Genomic DNA, 25,511 nt, shown 5'->3' on the forward strand with positions numbered 1-25,511 from the left:
TGTCTAGTGATCATTGATGACTATTCAAGATATACTTGGGTTTATTTCCTAAGTACCAAAGATGAGACTGCTGAGTTGATTAAGGGTTGTGTTACAATGATTGAAAACAAATTGAATAAGAAAGTGAAGGTGATGAGAAGTGACAATGGTACTGAGTTCAAGAATGGAGTTATGGAAGAATTTTGTGCTCTGAAAGGAATAATGCAACAATTTTCAGCTCCAAGAACTCCTGAACAAAATGGTGTTTCAGAAAGGAGAAACAGAACACTAATAGAAGCTGCAAGAACCATGTTGGCTGATGCTAACTTACCTGTCACATTCTGGGCTGAAGCAATCAACACTGCTTGTTATGTTCAGAACAGAGTGCTTGTGAACAAAAGGCATGATAAAACTCCTTATGAGATTTTCAACAATAGAAAGCCTTACATCAAGTTCTTCAAGCCCTTTGGCTGCAAATGTTTTTTATTGAACACTAGAGACTATTTGAACAAGTTTCAAACTAAGTCACTAGATTGTTTCTTTGTTGGATATTCTACTCACTCAAAGGCATACAGAGTCTATGTGAAAGATCACATGAGTGTGATAGAGTCATCTGACATTATTTTTAATGAGAATCAATTCAACACAGTCAGTGGTGCAACATGGCTGTTTGATCATGAAAAGTTAATAAAGTCATTCAAGATTTATTCTGAAGACTTTGATGATACATTCTACAAGACCAGTGTACTTGAAGAAAATAAGAAGAAAGACCTGGACTTGGAAGAATTGTGGGAAAAAGTTGCTGGGAAAGAAAAGGAATACACTTTTGTGAAAGGCTCCTCAAACAATAACATTGAACAAGATCAGGAAATGACAAGTCAAGATAGTCCTCATGTACAAAATGATCATGTTCAGAATGGGAATGACACAAGCAACCAATCAAATGAAGTTGAGAATGCTTCCACAACAAGATTTCAAAACTTGTTTCAAAGCTTGAATCTGGGAAACAATGGTGCATCTACTTCAGGACAAACCAATGATGAAGCACCAGAGTTTCATGATGCAGAAGCTGATTTGATCATTGAAGAACCTGAATTCAATGAAACAAATCTTGACACAAATTTGTCTACAAATATGATAATACAAACTCCTACTGTTGAAAAGAATCATCCTGCTGAAAATATCATTAGTGACTTGCATGAAAGAGTAACAAGGAGTCATTCTGAGATAGCAAACATCTGTCTGTACTCTTGCTTTCTATCCCAATTAGAACCAAAGAATATTGCTCAAGCTTTAAAAGACAATAGTTGGGTAGAGGCAATGCAAGAGGAATTGGCCCAGTTTAGAGATTTACATGTATGGGATCTTGTAGACAAGCCACATGACAGATATGCAATTGGAACCAAATGGGTATTCAGAAACAAAAGGGATGAAAGGGGTTTGGTGATTAAGAACAAAGCAAGACTTGTAGCACTGGGATGTCTTCAAAAGGAAGGGATAGACTTTGAGGAAGTGTTTGCACTAGTTGCAAGACTGGAAGCCATAAGGATTTTTCTTGCATATGCTGCCTCAAAGAACATTAAAGTATTCCAGCTTGATGTCAAATCTGCATTCCTTAATGGAAAGATTGATGAAGAAGTGTATGTGGCTCAACCACCAGGTTTTGAGGATCCCATGTATCCAAACATGGTGTATAAGTTAAACAAATCCCTTTATGGATTGCATCAGGCTCCTAGAGCATGGTATGATGAGTTATCAACTAATTTACTTGAAAATGGCTTCACAAGGGGAGCCATTAACAAGACACTCTTCTACAAAAGACAAGGGTCAGATTTGCTGCTTGTACAAATCTATGTTGATGATATCATCTTTGGATCTACAAATGAAAATATGTGTTTGGAGTTTGAAGAGGTGATGAAGTCCAAGTACAGCATGAGTTCCATGGGTGAAATGAATTTCTTTCTGGGACTACAAGTTCAACAAAAGGATGAAGGAATCTTCATTCACCAAGCTAAGTATGTGCAGGACATTCTGAATAAGTTCAACTGTCATGATTACAAAGCTGCCTCAACTCCAATAGACACCAAAGAAAAGATGATAGCTGATGAAAAGGGGGAGTCAGTTGATGAACATGAATACAGAGCCAAGATTGGATCACTGATGTATCTGACTGCAACAAGACCAGATATCATGTTTGCTGTTTGTGTATGTGCTAGGTTCCAATCAAACCCAAAAGTCTCCCACATGAATGCTGTGAAAAGAATATTCAGATATTTAAAGGGAGGTCCAGACTTAGGGATTTGGTATCCAAAGAACCAATCCTTTGATCTGATTGCATATACAGACAGTGATTATGATGGATGCAATATGAGTAGAAAGTCAACATCAGGAGGATGCCAGTTTTTGGGTGAAAGGCTAGTGTCATGGCAATGCAAGAAACAGACCACAGTGTCAATCTCCACTGCAGAAGCTGAATATGTTTCTGCATCTGCCTGCTGTGCACAAGTTCTCTGGATTCAGAATCAGATGCTGGACTATGGTTTGAACTTTCTAAACACCCCTATTCTGATGGATAATACTGCTGCATATTTTACTGATAAGAATCATGTGCAACATTCTAAGACTAAGCACATTGAAATCAGACATCACTTCATCAGAGATTGCAGTGAATAAGGTTTGATTGAAATGCAAATAGTTGATACAAGTGATAATCTGGCTGACCTATTCACCAAACCACTTGATAGAACCAGGTTCAACTTTCTTTTGAAAGCCCTGGGGATGATCAACTCTGATGAAATCTGATTAAGGATGTGTGCTTGGTTGTGTACCTCTATATGCTACTTAAATATTTTAGAAGAGGTCACACATGTTGAATATGTTGCTAAATATGTTGCTGAATATGTTGCTAAATAAGTTACTGAATATTTTATATGCTATGTGACTTAACTGTTTCTATGTGTGTCTCTCTGTGATAACTGATTATTTTCTTAGAGATTACACATATTGAATTTGTTTCAACTAAATGTTGATTGAGTATGTTTTGAGTATGTCACAAGTTTGATGTTAACTGATAGGTGGTTAAGTAACTATCTGTGCAATTTGTTTGAAATTGATGATAATTCTTGACTATTATGTTAACTGATCTGATGTTATGATAAGTAGTTTGATCTGTTTAGGTGAGATTAACTGCTTATATAATGTCATGAGTAATCACATGTTTATGGTTACTTGAATATGTTCTTAATCTGATCTTCTGATGTTGTTAAGATAGAATAGACATTGAATGTGAGTACAGTCTGTTTTTCTTGATGATGAAAGAATGATTAAGATTTGAGTATGTGAAGCAACTGTTTGTGTCAAAATGTGTTTTATGTCAAAATTAAGTGATTCAATGAAATTTATATTGAATTTTGCGTAAATAGTATATTTTGGTCAAAACATGAGCAAGTTGATTAATGGTGTTGAGATATGATAAGATTATTCAGTTCAAGCTTTTAAGAAGCTTAAAAGAAGGATTTTTATAGGGAAAGATCTCAAATAGTTGTTATTGCTGAAAACTGTGTCATTTGCCCAGTTGGAAGGACATGCACTTGTGTATGTTTGGTCCTTAAATCTCTTAGATTCAAAGGATAGCCATTGACCTGAAAACTGAATGCATTTGGGGCAATTATGACTTGTTTCTTATTCCTTCACTTAAAACTATGTCAATAGCTCTGACTTTGAAAGGACATATATTCACATGCATGTTTGGTCCTGTTGACCACTTTTGGTCAAACAGGATAGCCATTAACCTGACAATGAAGAGATATTGGGGTGATTGAATATTAAACTGTATTTAATGGGAAATGATAGCACATTGACTACTTAGCTGATCATATGGAATTAATAGGCTAAAAGGCCTTAGTATAGTCATTAACATCTATGGTTGTTTTCCCATGATGATGTAAACTCTAAGGTGATATAAACACAATGGATATGCTAATCTTTATGTGGAGATGCATAGTTGTTTTGCATGTCTCAAGATTGATCTCTCCGAATGATATGGCAGAAAAGTGATTACCCAGTCATACACAAGCCTGTTGTTATTTGGTCAACCAAAATGAAACAATTTTTAATTATGACAAAGAACATGCTTAAGAGAATTTGAGAAAATATCAAAAAAACAAGGGGAAGAATGAATAAATCAACCAAAAGTTGATAAATGTTTTAAATATTTTATCAAACAAGTGGGTTACAACAAGAACTACAAAGATGTTGACAAAATCTGTCTCATCTTGAATGAAAGGCATGTTGCTAACTGTAAGTCTAATGTTCAACCTCTATACATGTTTGAATATCAAAAGTCCAAAAAAAAATAAGTTCTGTCATACAAAAACTATTTTTGACCAAATACAGGAGGTTGGAGTCAAATTGGGGTGATCTGGGGAAAGCCAAATAAGCTTTGAGAAGATATATGAGGCATCAGAGCACAGTGTTGACCATTAATGCATTATGCTTTAATTGAACCTTAATCATATCACCAAAGAGATGAAAATCATGCTAAGTTTATACCTGCTGTTAACCTATCTAAGTTGTCATAATAATGCTGAGAGTTAAGTATTGAGAAAGCAACTTAGTCAATATGATCCCATTCCTGAGATCTTTTCAGTTTATAAAAGAAATTGTTTTGAAGTGAAGTATAACTGAAATTTGATCCCTTATTGCACCATTTGCTTTTAAACTATGTTCTGAAATGATACATAACTCAGAAATGTCTTTGAAAAGTGGTTTAAGTCAAAAAGTGTTGCATTTTGCCTAAAATAGGTTGAATATGTAAGTTCGAGTAAGGTTTGATGATTTATAACCTTCTCGAGCAAAAACTGTTTGAATATGTATTTTCGGGTAAGGTTTAACCTTTCCGAGTACAAAACAGTTGATTATGTCTGAATATGTAAGTTCGAGTAAGGTTTGATAATTATAAACCTTCTCGAGCACAAACTGTTTGAATATGTATTTTCAGGTAAGGTTAATGATTTTTAACCTTTCCGAGTACAAAACAGTTGTCTATGTGTGAATATGTTGTTTCGGGTAAGGTTTGATAGCTTTCAATCTTTCCGAGTAAGCTTACTCATTTCTGACTAACTTTATGATTTTCGAGCATGCTTTGAAGTGTTTACACTTTACGGGTAGAGTACACTGTTGTACTCACTTCCCGAGCAAGCTTGAAGTCTTGAGATGATTATGTGTTGATATAGCTAACTGTTAACAAGAAACTCTTGTTTCGAGTAAGCTATGCATGTTATATGTTAGCTTCGAGTAAGCTATGCACGTTATATGCTGATTGTGTTTTCAAGCTAACTCTGTGAACTTGAGTAAGTACACCGAGTAAGCTTTTTATGAATATGTTGTTAGGAAAGACTTGTTAATCTTTCCGGGCACGCTTAGATGTTACTGTTTAAGTTTGTCATTTTCGGGTATGGTTTGATATGATAAGTTCCCTCGAGCAAGGCCATACCTGATGATTGAATGTGTTTATCCTAGCAAGCTTAATGCTAACTTAGGATTTTTCGGGCAAGCTCTATGATATTTTAGATTATGGCACACTTAAATGTTTGTGTTTAATTTCATTTCGAGCATGCTCTGTGATATGTGTGTTTATAATTTCTTTGAAATTACAAGTGTTTTCGGGCAAACTTCGTTTACTGAGCACACTTTATATTTCGGGTACACTTGTGTTCCTTCAATATACTTGGTAATTTTCAAAACTTAACTTTCCGAGTACACTGTCTGCTAGAATTTGGTTTCGAGCACACTTTGTATTATATGAAATTTATTCGGGTATACTTTGCATACGATTGTTGTCCGAGCACACTTTACATTTGAAAGAATGTTCGAGCACAATCTTCATACAATTATACTTGGATGAATGCAGTGATTGAATATGTGAGTTGGTATGATGAAATTGTTTAGTGATTCATACTTGAATGAATACGTTGTTCGAATATGTTTGTTAAAATGACAAAATGTGATTATGATTTTTAGGGTTCATGCTAGATGAGTTTTAATTTGAATTTGAGAAATCTTTGTGAGAATCTTAATTGATTCTTAGTAAGAATGTTTATTTGATAACTATATTTGATTATTTGTCTTGTGATTTATTTCTCAAGAAATCAAGTATTTCGGGTAATCTTTCTTCATTATGTCTTAACTTTAAATTAATTTTCTTGATCGAGCATGGTTTAAAAAGAGAAGTATTCGGGCAAACATTATATTCAAAATGAAAATCTTTTCGAGTAAAGTTTGACCGAGCAAGGTTTGTTAGTGGAAGTAGACCGAGTAGACTTTGGATAAATTAATTTTTCGAGTAAGGTCTTATGATTTTAAATGAGATTAAATGTTTTTAATATATCAAGTGGATAACGTTACTGGTTGACAGCTAGTAATTCACAAGAAGACAAAAAGCATTTAAAACCCACTTTCAAAATATATAAAAGAGGGACTTAGGCAAATTTTTTTCTACATTATTTCCCTCTATCTCTCTCCTTCCACTGCAAAACCTCTCTTACTAAGAAAAATAACCGACTTATCGAATTCAAGATTAATCCAAACCCTAATTTTTATCAGCCACTAATTCCGACTCGGTAAGCATAAAATTTTATGTTTTCCGATCACGATTAGATTGTTATGTAACTTGATTATGTATTCGAGTACTAACACTCTGTTTATGTGTTTAGGTTATTAATTTGTCGAAGAACATGTTCTTGAAGATTTCTTTCTTTCTTCTTCATTTTTATAACTTGAAATTGTCTAAAGTATTAAACTTTATGTCTAATTTCACTTTGAATGTGTTTGTTTATGTATTACAGATATGGCAGATAATGAGCCAAAGTATGTTTTTGAGTCAAAGCACAACATGTGTGCGTTACTACAAGTTACACCGGAGAATGAACCGATAGCTCGTATGATTTTATTGATGGTACGGTCAAATATCAGCTTCGCTCTCACTGAATGCGCAACTATATACAGAAATCACTCCTTGGATTTCTGGAGATCAGCAGAGCTAGTTGAAGACGGTAATGAAAGAAGAATAGAGGCAACCGTGGCCAGACAGGAGATACAGATCACTGAAAGGTTGATCAGAAGATGTTTAAGACTAAATGACGATGATCACAATCACATCAACTTCGATACAAAGCATCTATTGAAGATTTTCAAAGAAACAATGGGGTATCAAGGAAATGTCCATGAGGGACAGTTTCAGAAGGGTCTGTTTCCGATGTTATACAGATTCCTTATTCATCATATCATTCATGGATTTGCTCCGAGGAAGGGATCATGGACTCTGATGAGTCATGATCTAGCAAATGCCACAGTTGGAACTATCTTTGATCTGCCCTTTAACTTTTCCAAGATGATTTTTGATGGGCTAGTCGGGAATCTAAAGAAACCAGAGAGAAGGAGATTTTTGTAGTACCCAAGATTCTTGCAGATCATATTCAACAGCACATTACAAGATTTACCAACAATTGGAATCACTCATAAACTGCAGGATCCAGATGCTTACAAAAGAATAAAGAATCCTGGTGTATCTAACACTTTTGATGCAAATATTCCATTTGAAATTTTACCTTGGTTATTAAACCATGATCTGGCTGTTATGCCTGTGCCTGAGCTGAGCTCAGAGGAGGAAGAAGGGAGTGATGATGAGAGTGCTGAAGGAGACTCTGATGATGTTGATGGAAATGACGGTGGAGATGGTTTGGAGATGGAGATGATGGCACCTGAACAGGGGGAGCAAAGAGTAGAAATTAAACAACCAATCCCAACACTACCACACTCACCACCACCAACCTCACCACATCAAACACCACCTCAATCATTTAACTTAGACCAACCTGAAACCTCCACACAACACACACAATCCCATCCATCACTGAACAACCCACTTATGAACCATTCCCTACAACCCCACCCTCAAGCCAACAAGATAACACACTTCAAAGAAATATTGATCTGATGTTTGAAAATGATGAATTGAGAAAACAACTTGAGGAGGTTAGAGATGGGAATGTTGATCTGAAAAGAAAGAATGAAGAGCTAACTAGTGAAAATGAAATATTATTGAAAAAGTTAGCTGATGCAGAACTGATGATTCGAACCCTGGTGCAAGAGGTTGAGAAGACCTCAGCTGCCCCAAAACAGGGGGAGAAATGGATCAAAATGATGTGACTGATGCTGAAAGTGCTGAAAATATTGATGGGTTGAAAATGATTATGAATGATTATGATGTTAGTGATGAAAATGAAGAAGAGGTGTGTGGAGAGGAAACAAATGAAAATGAAAATGAAAAGTCAAATGATGATGAGAATGTGATTACAGAAGAACTGACTGAGATCATGGATGAAGAACTGACTGTTGAGAATTTAAATGTGGATGCTGCTACTGAGGAACTAGAACACACTGAGCCAAATGATGATCAAGAAGCTAGTTCCAAGTGGGTAGAGCATGACTCTGAATTGGAAAACTTGTTTAGAGAAACTGATGAATTTGGAAATGATGAGCAGGAGGATGAAGAACAGGTGAGGAAAAGGAAAGAAAAGAGAAAAGGTTTAGCAACTGATGATGAACCTATTGTTTATGTTGAAAAAGATGTATCCTTTGTATATACTGCTGCTGCTGCTGCTCTTGCTGAGAAAGAAAGACTGATTAAAGAGTCAATGGAAAGGGAAGCAATTACCAATTCCTTGACAGAAGAAGAGTTAGCACAGCAGGACTTATTGATCAGACAAGCCAACATTGAAAAAGAACTGACTGAAGATGAGGCTGATCAAGAAGTTATTGAGGTATTGATTAAGATGAAAAGGGTTGAGGAAGTGGACAACTCTTTGGGCACAGTGGTCAGCATGTTCCAATCCAAAAGTCAAACATCAGAAACTGCTGCTGAACCAACTACTAATATAATTTCTGAAGAAGAAATTGGTGAGTCAATTGCAACTATGGCTGCCAAGAAATGGGTTGAACAAGTAAAAGAAGACATGAAAAAGAACCCTACTGGTAACTGGGGAGAAAGAAGATTTGAAAAGACTTATCAAAGAAGAAAGAGATCTGCTGAGCAGACTAATGATGAACCAATCAGGGCAATTCCTTTGAAAACACTGAAACCAGGAGAAAAATTACCAGGGGTCCCTGATGTTGATGTTCCTGATGTTGATGTTCCTGATGTTAATGTTACTGAACCAGAGCATCCTGCCTCTGATGAACCCAAAATAGATGCCATGATTGATCTATCAGATGATGAGGAGGATGACTCTGAGGAGTCTGACGAAGAGGGTGATGACAACCCTGATCAATGAGGTGAAAAAGTTGGTACAAGCTCTACTGCTGAGACCCCTCAAGCTGAAATGACTTATATTCAAAGGGGCATAATTGAAATAAATGCAGAGGAAGTCCTAAAGAAGGTTGAAAAGAGAAAGAAAAATACTGAGCATTATAAGAACTATTTGAAAGTTAGAGGTTATCCTGAAGCTGCCCTGGAAAAATACACTGCTGAACAAATTCAAGATCTCTACAACAGTGAGAAAGCGATAGTTTCACAAAAGTTTGTAAAATAGAATGATAAGGTTAAACTGGAAGAATTAAAGAAGAAATATGATGGGATGTGTGGATATTTGATTGAGAAAGGCATGAAGCCTGAGGTTGTGAGAAATCTGAGCAAAGAGGCAGTATTTGACCAGTATTCCAAAAGAAAAGAGAAAGAGTTAAAAAGGGTCTATACTGAGAGCACAATTCAAACTGAACTACCTGATAAGCCTCCAAAGAAGAAAAGAAGAATTCAGACCTTAAGGGAGAAGGAAAAGGAGAAAGTCAAACCTGTTGAAATTCCTATCCCTCAAGATGACGTCAAACCTGAACAAGAAACAGAACCATTCATGCCTTGGGAGAATGAGGAAATGATCAGCATCCTAAGAAACATAATGATCAACAAGAGAGGGATGACTGAAGCAGATTTCAATGTTTTGGAGAAAGAGGATTTGAAGACTCTTTTCTATCTACAAAAAGATGAGTGGGAAAAAGCATTAAGGGAGGGAGAAAATCCCAGATATTACTCTGATGGAAGATTTGTACCTGCTGGACTAGCAAGAACTCCAGGAATGATCAAAATGTTAATTGAACTGGAGGCAGCAGGACATGACATTGTGGAAATAGCAAATCTTCCTACTGAGATGGTAGAAGCCATATATGTGAAAACTTTCAACTTGGGACCACAAAAGCCCAAGAAATCAATTCCATTCAGACCTCCAATCCATCAAAGATTCCCAAGAGGTAGAGGTCAAGGAGGAGAGGAGAAGTAAGTAGCTCAGTACAACAAAGAACAATACCACATTCTGGTGTGGATCTACCAAGAGAGCTCTACTATGACTCAGTAACTGATACTCTGAAAGTGATCATGGAAAGTAGGCAGTTGAGGGAAATTATTGTGAGAAGTGACTTCAGAGAATACAATGAAGAGCAACTGAGCAGAATGGAGTCACTTCATCTTTATGATTTCAGGGACAGAAGCAGATCTGCAGGGAGACAAATGAATGACTTATCTAAATACCTGTATGAGCAAGCTGGAAATGGGTTCAGGTTCTTAAAAGACAACATAAGCAGAGGTGCAGCTTCAATGAACAAAGCAAGAAGATCTGCAAAGATAAAGAAGATGGATATTGCTGAAAGAAACTTCAAGATGTATGTCAGAGATGAAGACCCACTGTCCAACATGAGTAAGTGTATAAGTTTAAGAAGAAGAATGAAAAGGCCAAATTACACTGTACAGAAGAATGGCATCATTGCTCAAGTTGAGTACAAGGAAAATGGAGAATATGCATTGATGAATTCTGATGGAAAGGTGCTGGCTGTGATAAAGAGAGATGCAGATCTTGCTTGCTTACACAATGAAGATCTAGCTGATATTAGAGACTTGGTGATTCCAGAAGGACACACTCACTACCAAGTGCTCAATATCTTCAGAGAAAGAGCAGCATCTGTAATCCAGATGAGAAGACAAGCAGCCTACAATGAAAGGAAAAGACAAAATAGATAGAATAGTCTTTGCTTTGTAATGTCTTCGGACAAACCTTTGATTATGTAATTTTTACTTATGTAATTTGATTATGAAATTTGATGTGTATTTTGCTAAGTGTAAGTAACCATAGAGTGTTTTGGGTCAGCTGAGGTGTTCCAATCTAGGGGGAGATTGTTGAGTCAAGAATTTGACCCAAATGAGGAGATTTGACCTAAACGAAGAATATGGAAGATTGGAATCTTCTCAACCTCCTCAGAAACTGCTAAGTATTGAATTCGAGCACACCTTAGATCTTCGAGTAAGCTTTTACTTAGCCGAGTACGAGATTTTGCCTTCCGGGCACGGTTTACTTTAAATAATCTTCTTAAGTGGATATCCGAGCAAGGTATGCTTTTTAGTGATTTCCGAGTAAGGTTCATTAATTTGGCATATCCGAGTAAGGTTCACTTTGTCAAGCAGGGTAGTTCTTCAAGACCAAGTATTTTACTCTTCCGAGTAAGGTTTGGTCAACCAAGTCCAAGAAGCCAAGTAATTGGAAGACCGGGCAAGTTATTCTTAAATAAATATGGTCCGAGTATACTTGATGAGTTGATGGAATATCTCTAAGTCATATCGAGTAAGGTTCTGCTCAAGTAGGGTATGTACTCCCGAGTACGCCTTATCAATAAGTTGTTTAACTGACAATGAGCTGAACAGGATCATAGAAGAACAAGGTTGCTCGTAAGGATTTGTCGAGCAAAGTTTGATAAGTCCAAGAAGATTGAAGTCTACTCGGTGAATATTTTACTTGGTAAAATATTCTTTAAGTAAAGTCTACCCGGAAACTGATTCCGAGTACACTTCTATGTTTACCAAGTCTGAAGGAAGGCCGAGTACACTGCGTACCCGGAGACTGAAGTTTAATGAAAAGCCTACCCGGAAGACTTGTTTTACACTTAGTATATTTTTGAATAAGTAAATTGAATATGTACTATCGGATAAGGTTTCTAGAAGGAATGACAGCCTGTCTTAGGTTGGCAGGCCTATAAATAGAATAATTAGGGAACGCCGCCAAAGAGAGGAGACAGAGCACAATACGGATAAGACCGACACATTAATTGAAAGAATATTGTATGTGTGACGGTTGCCCTAGGATTCCTTCTAAACCCTAATCGATTATCCTTTTGTATGATTAATTTTATATAAATGGAAATATTTTGAGTGAATCCTGTGTGTGTCTTCATATTTTGAATACTCATTGCAACCGTATGTTTGTTATTGATTCCGCCTTTAACAAACGGTCATCTTTCTAAATATAGTAACACGTCATTAACTCTCTTGTCAACACGATTAATTTTGTGTGAGTTATGACATGATTGATTAAGATCCGAGCCGAATCGACCATCATAAACGGGACCTGACAGTAGTTCACAGCAGTTCTTTGTCATTCTTTTAAAAGATGATTCATTTTGGGTAACCAAAAACCACCAGGCTTGTGTATGAGTGGATAATCACTTTTCTGCCTATCATTTGAAAATATTTATCTAGGAACATGCATAGACAACAATGTAACTCCACATAAATCTTAGCATTTTCTTTATGTTTATATCACCTTAGATTTTACATATCATGAGAAAGCAACCATACATGTCACTGACTGTACTAAGAGTCCTTTTAGCCTAATAAATCCATATGATTGGCTAAGTCGTCAATGTACTATCATTTCCCATTTTATTAATTTTAATATTCAATCACCCCAATGTCTCTTAATTGGCAGGTAAATGGCTATTCTGTTCGACCACAGGTGGTCATCAGGACCAAATATTCATTGTGAATATATGTCCTTTCAATGTCAGAGCTATTGACATAGTTTTAAGTGAAGGAATAGAAAACAAGTTATAATTGCCCCAAATGCTTTCAGTTTTCTGGTTAATGGCTATCCTTTTAATCTATGCAGATTATAGGACCAAACATACACAAGTGTATGTCCTTCCAACTGTGCAAATGACATAATTTTCAGCAATGATAACTACCTAAGACTTTTCATTGAAAAATCCTTCTTTTAAGCTTCTTTAAAGCTTGAACTGAATAGTATTATCATATATCTGCACCATTAACAACTTGCTCGTGTTTTGATCAAAATTTTGTGATTATGCAAAAATTCATTTTGATGATTCATTTGAAACCTTTAACTTTGGCATAAAGACATATTTTGACACAAACAGTTGTAACATATTCAAATCTTAATCATTTTCAACATAATTAAAACAGGCAGACATTTTCAACATTCATAGTCTATCCTATTCTAATATCATCTAAATGATAAGATAACACACATAATCAAGAAATCATAATCAAGTGATTACTCATGACATCAGATAAGCATTTAATTCACATAGACTATTCAAACTACCTATCATGACATCAAATCAGTTAACTAATAAACAATCATTTGCAACAATGACACATGAATAGCACAGATAGTCACTTAAACACTAATCAGTTAACATCAAACAAGTAACATATTCAAGACACATTCATTCAACATATTCATTTAACATTCAAAGTATGTGTTTTTCAATCAAGTGTAGTCAGTTATCACATAGATACACACAATAAGCATATATCCTCAATCAGACCTCATTTGAGTTGATCATACCCAGAGCTTTCAAAAGAAAGTTAAATATGGTTCTGTCAAGTGGCTTGGTGAATAGGTCAGCCAAGTTGTCACTTGTGTCAACTCTCTGCATTTCAATCAAACCTTTTTCACTACAGTCTCTTATGAAGTGATGTCTGATTTCAATATGCTTAGTCTTTGAATGTTGAACAGGATTCTTAACAGTAAAATATGCAGCAGTATTATCAATGAGAATAGGGGTATTCAGAAAATTCAAACCATAATCCAGCATCTGATTCTGAATCCATAGAACTTGTGCACAGCAAGAAAATGCAGCAATGTATTCAGCTTCAGCAGTTGAGATTGAGACAGTAGTCTGCTTCTTGCATTGCCATGACACTAGCCTTTCACCCAAAAACTGACATCCTCCTGAGGTTGACTTCCTGCTCATGTTGCATCCATCATAATCATTGTCTTTGTAGACAATAAGGTCAAAAGATTGGTTCTTTGGATACCAAATTCCTAAGTCTGGTCTACCCTTCAAGTATCTAAAGATTCTCTTAACAGCATTCATGTGGGAGACTTTTGGACTTGCTTGGAATCTTGCACAGACACACACAGCAAACATGATATCTGGTCTTGAAGCAGTAAGATACATCAGAGACCTAATCTTTGCTCTGTATTCAAGTTCATCTACTGGCTCCCCCTTTTCATCAGCTACCAACTTTTCCTTTGTATCCATAGGAGTTGAAGTAGTCTTCAAATCATTGCATTTGAATTTGTCTAGAATGTCCTACACATACTTAGACTGGTAGATGAAAATCCCATCAGTCTTCTACTGAACTTGCAATCCAAGGAAGAAGTTCATTTCCCCCAATGAACTCATGCTGTATTTGGATTTCATTACCCCTTCAAACTCCATGCACATTTGTTCATTTGTTGAACCAAAGATGATATCATCAACATAGACCTATAATAATAGCAAGTCTGATCCCTTTCTTTTGTAGAAGAGGGTCTTGTCAATGGCTCCTCTTTTGAAACCATTTTCAAGAAGATGATTTGATAGCTCATCATACCATGCTCTAGGAGCCTGATGCAATCCATAAAGGGCTTTGTTTAGCTTATACACCCTGTTTGGATACAATGGATCCTCAAAACCTGGAGGTTGAGCAACATATACCTCTTCATAAATCTTTCCATTTAGAAATGCAGACTTGACATCAAGCTGGAACACCCTAATGTTCTTTGAGGCAGCATATGCAAGGAATATCCTGATTGCCTTAAGTCTTGCAACTAGTGCAAAGACTTCCTCAAAGTCTATTTCTTCCTTTTGAAAGCATCCCAATGCCACAAGTCTAGCCTTGTTCTTAATCACAATACCCCTTTCATCTCTTTTGTTTCTGAAAACCCATTTTGTTCCAATTGTAGATCTATTCCTTGGCTTGTCAACAAGATCCCAAACATGTAGATCTCTGAATTGTGCCAGTTCCTCCTGCATTGCCTCCACCCAACTACTGTCCTTTAGTGCTTGAACAATGTTCTTTGGTTCTATTTGGGATAGAAAGCAGGAGTATAAGCAGATGTTTGCATATTCAGAATGACTTCTAGTAACTCTTTCATTTATATCTCCAATGATGTTTCAGAGGGATGATTCTTTTCAACATAAGGAGTTTGAACTATCATTTCTGCAGACATATTTGTGTCAAGATTTGTTTCATTGAGATCTGGTTCTTCAATGATCAAATCTGTTTCAGCATCATGAAACTCTGGTGCTTCTTCAATGTTTTGTATTGAGGTGGATGCACCATTGTTTCCAATATTCAAACTTTCAAACAAATGCTGAAATCTGGTAGTAATTACATCTTCTTCAGTTATTTGGTTGCTTGGGTTCTCCTCAGTCTGAACTTGATCATTCTCTACTTCTTGATTGTTTTGATTAAGCTCTGCATTATCTTGTTCTTGGTCAACAGTTTCATTTGAGATACCCTTGATAAATGTACACTCCTTTTCTTTGCTAGCAACTTTCTTCCATAATCCTTCCAAGTCCAATGTTTTCTTCTTTTTCTCTTCATATACACTGGTCTTGTAGAATGAGTCATCAAGGTATTCAGGATAAATCTTGAAAGACCTTATCCATTTTTCATGATCAAACAGCCATGCTGCACTATCAACTGTATTGAACTGATTCTCATTAAAAATGATTTCAGATGACTCAATAACACTCATATGGTCTTTCACATATACTCTGTAAGCTTCTGAGTGTGTAGAATCCAACAAAGAAACAATCCAAGGATTTGGTTGAAACTTGTTCAAGTAATCCCTGGTGTTTAGAAGAAAGCATTTGCATCCAAAGGGCTTGAAAAACTTGATATAAGGCTTTCTATTGTTGAAAATTTTATATGGTGTCTTGTTATGCCTTTTGTTGACAAGTACCCTGTTCTGAACATAGCAGGCAGTATTGATGGCTTCAGCCCAGAATGTTACTGGTAAATTTGCATCTGCTATCATGGTTCTTGTAGCTTCAATAAGTGTTCTGTTTCTTCTTTCTGCAACACCATTTTGTTCAGGAGTTCTTGGAGCTGAAAACTGCTGAAATATTCCCTTTTCTGTGCAGAATTCTTCCATAATTCCATATTTGAACTTTGTACCATTATCACTTCTCATTGTTTTAACTCTCTTATTCAGTTTGTTCTCAATCATTGTAACACAGCCCTTAATCAACTCTGCAGTCTCATCCTTTGTACTCAGGAAATAAACCCAAGTATATCTTGAATAATCATCAATGATCACAAGACAATATCGTTTCTTCCCTATACTTGGCACACTCACAGGACCAAAAAGATCCATGTGAAGTAATTCAAGTACTTGATCAATTGAACTTATTTGCTTTGACTTATGTGTTGACTTGTGCTGTTTGCCCTTTTGACATGAACTGCAATGTACTTCCGGTTTGAACTCTCTTGTAGGTAAGCCAATGACATGCTCACCCTTAACAAGTTTGTTCATATTCTTCAGATTCACATGACATAGTTTCTTGTGCCACAACTTAGACTCATTTTCAGTGGCTTTGGAAACAAAACATGTACCACCCCTTGAAACAGCTTCCTTTATGTTAAGCTCATATAGATTTACATTTCTAGGTGCCATCATCATAATCATTTTAGGTGGGATAACAAATTCAGGTTTTAGGATGAAACAATGTGAGTTATCAAAACCAACTTTGTATCCCTTATCACACATTTGTGATATGCTTAGAAGTTTGTATTGTAGACCTTCCACGTGGAACACATTATCAAATGAAACTTTTCCATTTGTTAAAATTCCTTTCCCAACTATCTTTCCACCATTTTCGTCACTTCCAAATGCCACAAGACCTTCAAACTTTTCTTCATAATTAACCAGTGACCTTTTGTCACAATTCATGTGCCTAGAACATCCACTATCCATGTACCATATGTCATTCAGTGGAGTGGACTGTTCCTGAATAAAAAAAATTATTAGTTAGGTGATGAAGTGCAAGTCTTTTCAACTTGCAACTCATCAGTTTCAATTTCAGTGGTTGCACTAGAAGTGAGTGTTGTTGGTTCAGGATCTTCATGAGTCAACTCAAGGTTGTCTGAGTTATCTGTTTCATATCCACACTCTCTAGGAGTTTTCACAAATGATGTGGTGTTCTTGCTTTCATTATCTGTTTTTATAGCTTCTTGCACAACATACTCCTTCTCTTCAGAATAGTCTCTTACATCAGCAGTCTTTTCAACTTTGGTTTCCACCTTGGGTTTCCAAAGAAAACCTTGTGTTCACATCCATGCTTTAATATGAACTTCTCATCACCTGTCAATTCAGATTGTTTCTTTCTTTAGAAAACATCTTTGTTTCTGATCTTTCCATTACTAGGTGAACTTTGAGTTTCATCAGACTTGACTGATTGAGTGTCTTGTTTGACTTTCATAGGCTGATAATTATTTTTGACAGCTTTCTCATGCTTCTTGGGAGACATACTTCTTCTTACTGATTTAGTCACTTGTTTCTTTGATTTGACTTCAGTTTTCTTCTCATTTCTTGTCTCCTTTGCTGATGTCAATTCATCTTTGTTCATGGTTTCATTTCCACACACCTTTCCTTTCCCAGGTATGCATCATACTTTTGCTTGTATTGAACAAAGTCTTGACCATACTTTGTTTCATCTGGGACATGAAAGGGTTTGAATTTGAGTCTTTCATCACATGAATCTGTGTGGTGACCATATTCATCACACCGTTTGCACCAACTCTTGGAGTCTTCTGAGTCTTCATACTATCAAAATCAATAGAGAAGGGAACAAACTCCTCGATCTTGATATCTTGTCTTTCAACTTTGCTTTTAACAAAGACAATTTTCTCCATAATCATAGGTTCCTCAGCACTGCTCTCTCTATGCCTTGACTGTCTTTTCTCATATTCTTCCATAGTTTCCACTTCTCCAACATCAAGCACTTCATGACTTGAAAAAATTGGATAAACAACAACTTCTTCAGTTACTCTCTTCTTTTTTTTTTTTTTTATCTTTTCCAACACAGCCTTGCTTGGTGGCTTGACTGAATTGTAGCTTACCTTTCTCTTTTCATAATTGTCATAAGACACATGCTCTCTTCTTATTTTCACATTCTGTTTCTTCATTCTAGGTGTTACAGGTGGATACATAGGAAGTTTGTCAATGGTGATGTGTAGTGAAACACACTTACTTTCCGTATCATTTTTATCATGTTTTAATTACTTTTTAGTTCAATTATTAAGTTTTATGGTTTGTTTATGCTTGATATTACAAAGATGATTGTTTTCTTGTAGGTTATGAAGTTTGGTGGAAAAAAGAGTTAAATTGAAGAGTTTAGGGGCTTAATTGTGCAACTTTCAAACTTACAAGTCATGGCCCGACCCAAGCCCACTTCTTAAAAGCCTTTTATAATATTATATTAAGTTAATAACACTTGTTATCAGCCATAATACCCGAAATCACAAAACCTTAACCATAAAACCCTAGTTCCGATCGGAACTAAGGCAGCCGGCGGCATCAAAGAAAAAAAGAGAAGAAGAGGCGGCCAGGGGCTGTTGTGACGGCTGAGGAAGAAGGAGAACATCAAGGTGATCTTGGGCAGCAGCTAGGGGCTTCAACCAATCTTAAATCTCAGCCATAAACCTTAGTATACATCCTTAAACTTTATTTATCTTTCAAGAAACTTAACTTTGATTGATTTGGTCTTTTGTTTTACATTGTTTTGCAATTGATTGATAGATTGAGTTATAATTGATTGAGTTTGGATCTTGAATGAATTTTATAATGTTTATGATGATGTTTGTGATGTTTTTATTAAGTGTTTGCTGCTGTCCAAAATCTATGTTAGGCTAAACTTGTTTGTTCTACCTAGGATAGATGATTGTTGAATAGTTTTAACTTGTTTAATAGATTGTTAATGTTCAAGACTTAAATTATTGATGTAAAGTTTAACTAAACCATGAATTAGATTGTGTGTGATGGCTGTGTTTTATTTGTTATTACTTATAATCCTCTTGCATTAGTTAATTGAATCGGTTTTGATTAATTGATTGCTTGTTAAGCTCTTTACTTGGTGTCTTGGGTTTATTTGCGGGATGCGCAACCGTAGGGATAAGTGGGTAATATATCATCTAAAATCAGTTAGAATACACCTTCTTTGAGACCGAGAGGTGATAAGAAGTAACATTGTCTCATTGCTTTTACTTGTTAGAATTAAGACCGCGAGAGAGCGGGTTTTGTCTTGTCAAGTTCGAGTGTTTATGTGCAATTAGTTGGTTTAATTTGGGTTAAGTTAAATTGTTCCTCTATCCTTGGTTGCGTAGTATTCGTCTCCATTAGGATAGTGTGTCGGTGAGACCGAGAGGTGAGTCGGTATTTGAACACGTTAATAATTGTTTGTCCGGTTTGTTCTTTAAAATCAACTAAAATAAGTTAGAGTTTGTTAGAGAGACTGAGAGGTAATTTGACTTTCTTAAACAAGTTTTAGTTGTGTTATCTTTTATAACCGGTGTCTTGAATATTTTCAATCCGTTATCTTGTTATTTCTGTCAACATGATTCATTCCTAGGTAGACGTTTTTACATATTGAATTTAAACCGAAGTTTTCTTAAAGAGTTTTGTTAACAGTTTTCTTTTAATTAAGTTAAGTAGTTTAATAAATCTTGAATATTCTAAAATCATTTAAATAATATTTTGGTGAGTCTTGGTTAGAGTTTTCTTAATCATAAACGTTTTCACGTGTCTTTGAGTTCGACATCCGGACTTCCTTGATGCTATACTATTTATGATCGGTACACTTGCCGATTTTGTGTGGTTTCTATAGGATTTTCGTTTTTATAAATTTAAAGCTTAATTGTGATTCGTTCTTTATTTATATTATACATTATCACACATCAAATGGATTCTGGTTTCTTGTATCTTCTTCCTTTTTCAGCTTCTTTGATCTGTTCATCTGTGATCTGATCACTCAAATCACTCAAATCATCTTGATTGAGATCATTAGAATCAAATTCATCCTCAGAGACATTAACTCCATTTGACTTATCTTCTTTCACTTCTTCTTTCACAACAAATTCACCTTCTTCATTTACTTCAACATTTTTGTATAGATCAAAAAAATCTTCTTTATCTTGAAAGACATCTTCGAACTGTTGCAGGTATGCATCTCTTTTTTCTTTAACAACTTTTGGCATATAATTGTTGTTGAATGGAGGTGGAACTGCTCTGTATCTGTCTTTGTCACTTACTTGGTTTAGAATACCACAGATGTTTCCTGTAGAGACCAAGTTCTTCAGGAATTCAATTTCAACTTGCAGTTTTGTGTTATGCACCTTTTCTTCAACTATCATCTTCTTTAGTCAATCTATCTCAGTGATGTATCTGGTTTGAGTTCTGTAACTGATCATGCAATCATTTTCCAGACTTTTATTATTTTCTTCACTGATCAGTTCACTAGACTCATACCCATTGATGATACTTTGTTTCCTAAAACACTCACTTTCCAGTTTTCCTACTTTTGTTTTCAATTCATTGATAATTTTATTTAAATCCAACTTCTTTTTCAATCAATGCCATGAAGGCCACATTTGCCCTCTTGATTTCATCTGCAATGTCTTCTTCGTGATTACTCCAATCAAAATTACCCTCATGCTATGAAGTTACAGCCACATTTCCTTGATTTCTGGGTTGATTTTGGTTGGCTGGTACCGAGTTGTTTTGAATAGTTTGAAGGTTTTGATTGTTGTTCCTTTGAAAACCTTGATTCTGTTGCATACCCTGATGTTGATTGTTCCTTTGAGGCTGAAAGTTGTTGAAGTTGGGATTGTAGTTATTGAAGTTGTTGTTGTTGAATCTTGGCTGATTTTGTTGGTATTGCTGCTGGCCTCTTTGTTGTTGATTCTGGAACTGATTCATCTGAAAGTTTCTTGGTTGATTTCATTCTCTTGCAAAATGTCCTGGTTGTTGACAATTGTAGCAAATTTCTTTTGACTTGTCAAAACCAATCCTGTCATTAGGACCAGAAACCAGAGACCTACCAGTTCTGTTATACAATCTTTTGCTTCTAAAAGCTAACATGGCAGCTTGCCATTTCAAATCCATGTCTTCCAAATCATCTGCATCAATTTGCTCCAAATAATATTGAACAATGCTTGTATGAAACATGTTCTTTGCAACAATGCTTGTAAGATTCATTGAACATTGAGAGCAAACCATGATAATCTGATCCATGACTTCCATTGCCACCAACAAAAGGTGTATGTCCACTAGCCATTGAGGCTGAATCATGTTCTTCTAGGAATTGGACATTAAACCTTTGCTAATTTTGTGAGTTTCTTGAACTACCACCAACAAAAACCTTAGGTTTATCAACACCATGCTCAATTGGTTCTTCAATAATGGGAATCTATTGCTGGTTTTGGTTGACAAGTTCCCCATAGGTGCAATGAGAGCATTAGTTACTTGAAAACATTGCTTTTATTCTTTGATCATTTCATTCTCAATCATTTCTATTTCTGCAGCTTGAAGGAAGCATAATACATCATCAACCTTCAAATCATTGAAATTTGGTTTTTGAAGAATGAACTTGCAGGCAGTATACCATTCTTTGGGCATTGAATTGAGCAGTTTTGTATTCAGATCAAAATCAGTCATAACATAATCAGTTGTCCTCAACTCATTCACAATAGCTAGAAATCGTTCTAGAATTGATTTCAATCTTTCTCCCTCCTTATACTTGAACATTTCCAACTGTTGCTTCAATCTTTGTTTCTTTATGTTCTTCAGCTCAGTATTCCCTTCATACATCTCAAGAATGGCATCATACATTTGTTTGGCAGTTGTATGATGTGCCACCTTGGTTAAAATTTCCCAAGACAGTCCCAGCTTAATCATAGCTAAAGCCCTGTCATCTATCTTTCTCAATCTTTCTCTCACTACAGCGGTTGCATTAGCATTTGCACCTTCATTGTTGTCCCTTGGTCCATTCTTGATTGAATTCCACATATCAAAATCATTGTAGCAGACGGCTGCTTCAAAGAGTACTTTCCACTTGGTAAAGTTTTCCTGTCCATACAATCTTGGAATCTTGTTAGTAGACACTTCTTGTTCCTCATATCCAGACATTTTTTAAAGAATCAAAATTAGCTTCTTTGTAAAAACAAAACTTTAAAATAATCAGATCTGAAAACAGGTTGTTCAGATCTGATGTGTCTGATATGATTAGAGCAAGATTTATAAATAAAGATTAAAGCTTTAATTGAAATATGGAAGAGAAAACACCAATAGATTGTAGATCTGGAAGAAAAATGAAAAACAGAGCTGCTGACGTCACTTTTCAATAGAACAGTTGACTGCTTACGTCATCTTTCTTCAAATCTTCAATCAGCAACACGAATCTTAATAAAATAGCAGCAACCAGCTCTGATACCACTTGTCAGGTCCCCGATTTTAGCTGGATCTTACTCAAATCATGTCATAAATCACACAGATAGATGTGTCGACAAGGGAGTTAATGACGGGTTGCTATATTTAGAAAGATTACTGTTTATTAAAGGCGGAATCAATAATAAACAGGGTAGTTGCAATCAATATTCATATGCAAATAACACACACAAGATTCACTCAAAAGATTTCCATTCATACGAAGATTATCTTAAAAAAGGATAATCGATTTAGGGTTTCTTGTAGGAAAACGGCAGTGGCTCAATAAATATTCTTACTTAGTATCGTATTCAGCCGCCTATTTTTCCGTGTCCTCGGGTGTGTCCTAATTATTCCTTTTATTGGCCTGACACCTTTGGACAGCTGTCATTTCTTCTAGAAACCCTAAATGCTAAAACATATTCAAATTACATATTCAGAAATAATCCTAAGTGTAAAACAAGTCTTCCGGGTAGGCTTTGCATCAATTTTGTCTTTCCGAGTATGCTCTGCCATCCTTCAGGACTTGGTAACATAGAAGTGTGCTCGGGATCAGTTTCCGGGTAGACTCTACTTGAAGAGTATTTTACCAAGTAAAATACTCACCAGGTAGGCTTCAATCTTCTTAACTTTGCCATACTTTGCCCGACAAACCCTTACGAGCAACCTTGTTCTTCAATGGTCCTTTCAACTCTTTGCTAATTAATAGCTTATTAGCAAAGTGTGCTTTGAAACACTGTTCCTTGCTTGAGTTGACCTTGCCCGATGATACTTAGAGATATATCATACAAACCTCAAGCCTACTTGGACCACTTTATTAATCGATACCTTGCCCGGTCTTCCAATTACTTGGCTTCATGAGCTTGGTTAGCAAAAAGCTTACTTGGAAGTGAACTTAACTTGGCTTTGAAGAACAAACCTGCTTGATATAGTGATCCTTGCCCGGATAAGTATAAACTAGTGAACCATGCCCGGTAATACACTAATTTGCAAACCCTGCTCGGATATTCACTAAAGAAGACTTAGAGAAGATAACCCTGCCCGATAGATAAAATATCGTACCCAGCTAAGTAAAAGCTTGCTCGAAAGTTTAAGGTGTGCTCAGATCCATACTTAGCGAAGTCTGAGGAGGTTGAGAAGATTCCAATCTCCCATATGTCTCTTTAGAACAAATCTTTGTCTCACAATCTCCCCCTTAGGTTAATTGTTTGACTCAACAGAATGGGGTTGTAGCGATGCGTGGGACGAACTTTGACTTCTTAGCGAATGTTGCGGGATGATATGGCTTTGTAAAGTCTTCCTCTGCATCACTACAATACTCCGTATGTCGAACATCACACGCGGGCGACTAGTTCCTTCTCTTCCATGGAACTGAATTTTGCCACTAAAGAAACTAACATCATCATGACGATGTGTAGGATCTCTGCTCCTAGAAGCATGACTGATCATACGCAGTTTTGTGGGTATGTCCCCGTATAACTCGATGACCACTTTCACAACTTCTCTCATATGTCTCTTCATCAGACAATAATTCGGTTCTAACACTATCTCGCATCTGACTCCGTCCAATTGTAAAAGGAGGAGATGGAGATCTAAGCGGAACTTCATCATAAACCAAAGTCCTTGCACGGATTCGCTCTTCACGAAGCATGCGTTCATACTTGGCTATGACTTTTTCCTACTGCAATTGCAACCATTCTTCGGGAGACTGGACTCCCTCAGATATGACATTCTGATGACGAGACCTCACCGGAGGAGAAACTCCAGATCTGTGGACCAGATTTGGTTCCCTACGCTCCCGACGAGTTTCCACCGTCACATGTCCGATATCACCAGGAGTTGGATCTCCAGGTGCTGTGACTCTAGCAAAACGCCTAGTTACCTTGGAATTTCCGTCGGCCCTTGAAGAGATTGACTCGTACCTTCTGAAACAACAAAAACTCTTACAATTCTAGCACAAGCATGGATGGAGCCAATGAAGAAACACGGATCTGATCCCTAAGGTGTTAGATCAATGAATCCACAATTCGGCAGTACGAGTTCAATTCCACAAGTCTGGTGACGGAAACCTGCAAAAAAACCACCGTGAGCTCGTTATGGGGAGGACAATATGGGGTCTTCCCGGAACCATCCTCCGGTGAGAGAATAACTACCGTTCTGAATGAGAGGAAAGTACTTGAAGTATGATGCGGTGCTGCGTGTGGTAGTAAAATTATAAGAGGTTGAATGATTTGCTTTTGCACAGGATCGTGTTTTATATTTATAAAAGTGATTTCTACAAAGACTAAACACACACAAATTAGGCAAGTGTACCTATCGTATATGTAGAATAATATTGTTAAGAACCAAGTATCGATCCGTGGACACAAAGGTTTCTAATAATAAATCGTAGTTTTACTTTAATCGGAGGTTTTAATCATTCTGGGGTTAATTTTGAACTTTTTATAAAATGTAAATACTTATATATAATATATAGGTGACCAAGACTAGAGATTCTAAACAAGTTATTCACTTATGCGAAGGTTACCATCTAATATCTAGAATCCACTCCATTGTTCCTTGATGATTAATAGTTAAACATGTGATAGACTTGTCCTAATAATATATGATATAATTATTATCCACATTTTTTATTGAACACATTCTATGACATAAAGAATAATAGCATGCATATTTTCAAGTTCATCCTATGCTTAATAGCATGCTAAGCCGAGAATGTCAATTTAAGTAGACAAGCAGTTGGTAAAGTAGAATGATTAGAATTGACTTCGATTTCTCAAATACCAATCCTAACAACTTCGAGTGGTTGTAGTTAACTCACACAACCTCCCCTTGGTTGATTTATGTAGGTTATAATTACACATTCTGTTAACATATGATTTCTTTAACTAGCATGATATCCTAAGCAAAGCCATTTTCGGATTACCAAGACTTAGA

At 36.1% G+C, this 25,511-nt stretch overlaps 1 protein-coding gene across 1 annotated transcript in view; it reads left to right on the plus strand.

Annotated features, from left to right (window-relative positions):
- Nucleotides 1-10,118: 10,118 nt before the first annotated feature.
- The window catches only part of LOC143530946 (putative 1-acyl-sn-glycerol-3-phosphate acyltransferase 5), a 28,883-nt gene continuing 13,490 nt past the window's right edge, over nucleotides 10,119-25,511 (plus strand). Inside the window, exons 1-2 of the mRNA XM_077026359.1 lie at nucleotides 10,119-10,306; nucleotides 10,417-10,924. Of these exons, the coding sequence (XP_076882474.1) occupies nucleotides 10,119-10,306; nucleotides 10,417-10,924 (696 nt within the window). The remainder of the gene's footprint in view (nucleotides 10,307-10,416; nucleotides 10,925-25,511) is intronic.

The sequence above is a fragment of the Bidens hawaiensis genome, unplaced genomic scaffold (assembly GCF_021521415.1).
Source record: "Bidens hawaiensis isolate Kalapana, Puna unplaced genomic scaffold, B.hawaiensis_p1.1 tig00000670_1, whole genome shotgun sequence".
Lineage (NCBI taxonomy): Eukaryota > Viridiplantae > Streptophyta > Magnoliopsida > Asterales > Asteraceae > Bidens > Bidens hawaiensis.